This window comes from Sinocyclocheilus rhinocerous, unplaced genomic scaffold (assembly GCF_001515625.1).
Source record: "Sinocyclocheilus rhinocerous isolate Xijiao unplaced genomic scaffold, SAMN03320098_v1.1 C36832974, whole genome shotgun sequence".
Lineage (NCBI taxonomy): Eukaryota > Metazoa > Chordata > Actinopteri > Cypriniformes > Cyprinidae > Sinocyclocheilus > Sinocyclocheilus rhinocerous.
In genome coordinates, this window is record NW_015786290.1 from 1 (window position 1) to 1,942 (window position 1,942).

Genomic DNA, 1,942 nt, shown 5'->3' on the forward strand with positions numbered 1-1,942 from the left:
ACAGCATTTATTTGAAATAGAAATCTTTTGTAACATTATACGTCTCTTTACAGTCACTTTTGATGAATTAAATGCATCCTTTCTGAATAAAAGTGACTTTAAAAAGATCTTACTGACCCCAAAGTTTTAAACGATAATGTATGTAACAAGTTTACATTATAAATCTTAATTGAAATTCACTGACACTTTATTTACAAAATAATACTAAAATATTATAATATAGCAATTTAAAAATCAAAATGATCCTTCTGCCTTTTTGGCTCTCAAGTCAACTTATATTCAGAATTTCTATCATTTTAACAGAATCGCACTATCAAGAGAGATTCAAGTGAGGGTTATATTTCTGACAAGTCATCATCCAATGAAGCAATGGACCAGCTGAGCCCAGAAGCCAATGAGAGAGCAGGTAGGCGGGCTTTAAAAGACATTGACCTTCAATATCAGCTTGCTGCTTGCGCAAACTATTTGCTCTGTGTTTTTGTGCCATTGCCAATAATTTTCTTCCTGTTGTCATAAGCAAAGCTGTTTCAGTCAAACTTTTGACTACTATAAGATGCTCAAATAAATGCTTTTTGTCTAAATGTGCGAAGAGATTAAAGACATTTCTCAAATATTTCTCTTGATTATAATCTTTAATTAGAAAAGAGAAACTAATCAAATGTAAAGTTTTGTTCTATGATACTGTTGTTAATGTCTGGTTTTGTTCTGTATCTCTTCTAGTCCTGGCTATGAGGGTGACAGCATCTCCTCAGGTGCATTTGGAGCAGGCTACAGAAAGTCAATTACAAACTCAGTCGAGGGCTCACTTCAGCAGGCAGCCAGTGAAGTACCACAGACAGGGTTCAGCAGGAGCGCAATTATGCAAAGCAGGCTCTCAGTCATGGGACGAGGATAATTCTGGGAGCAGGGAAGGAGTTGTTTCAAGAAGCACAGACAGCAGTCGCAGCTCCTCTCCTGAGCCCCAGACCCCAATGAAAACTCACTGCCTACTACATGAGACCCCCATCCCGCAGAATAAGACTGCATACACCTCTGAGACTCAGACTGCACCTCATGCAGGGGTAAAAAGAACTGTATCGGATGAGGGGGTTAAAGCAGTAGCTTCTTCGTTCAAAGAACATGTGGGACAAATGGGAAAACGAAATACCAACCAATCCAATAACACCCTGGTGGGGAGAGAGCGCCTGATCCGATCCTTGAGGAGGCATCCGACAGAGGAGAAAACGACCCAAAAAGTTCTGTCCGGACTGAAGCTAAAACGCAGTGATTCAGGGAAGGGCGAACTGCTCCATTTTGTTTGACAGTGATTGAAACGGAACTAAAATGTTTACTTAATTTCTGGGGTTCCTTAAATTCACTGGAATGCATCCCATTTCGGGCTGTAAAGTATTTTTAGTATGAACTGCACATTTTTAGTTTTCCTGCTTTGTGGCACATGACGTAGGCCTATGGTACAGTTAAATCACAGTACAGATGGTAGTTTCCATTCTCACTAGAAATTTGGCAGAAAATGTACCTGTGTTTATTTGAGATGCATAGACAGCCTGTCTTGTATAGATGTTTGATGCTGAATCATGACTCCTTTGGGATATGCAATATATGGAAACAAAACAAAAAACTGGCTACTTGCTGTTTTCAGATTCTTTCAAACCACACTATTTTTTTGTGTATTTACATCCTTAACCAACAACACGTCTGTTTCCAGCATTTTTATCTTTTATAAATCTCAATAATAATAATAGGCTAATTAATGTTTAGTCAGATTTTGTCTGCGCTGTAATATAGAGCTCTACTCTGTAATAACTTTAGAACGCCACTAAAATGATAAATTAAATAATGTTTAACAGATCTTTAGTTTTAAAGTTGGAAATTAGTTAAGCCTAGTAGTTAAAAATGTCATTAATTCAAGTTCAATTAATTCAAGTTCTTGCATATCGCCTCA

At 37.5% G+C, this 1,942-nt stretch overlaps 1 protein-coding gene across 1 annotated transcript; it reads left to right on the plus strand.

Annotated features, from left to right (window-relative positions):
* Positions 1–307: 307 nt before the first annotated feature.
* LOC107736616 (uncharacterized) lies at positions 308–1,618 on the plus strand. The gene is made up of 2 exons (XM_016547996.1): positions 308–406; positions 721–1,618. Exons 1-2 carry the CDS (start codon positions 370–372, stop codon positions 1,299–1,301), a joined length of 618 nt encoding a protein of 205 aa, XP_016403482.1. The 5' UTR covers positions 308–369; the 3' UTR covers positions 1,302–1,618.
* Positions 1,619–1,942: the final 324 nt, after the last annotated feature.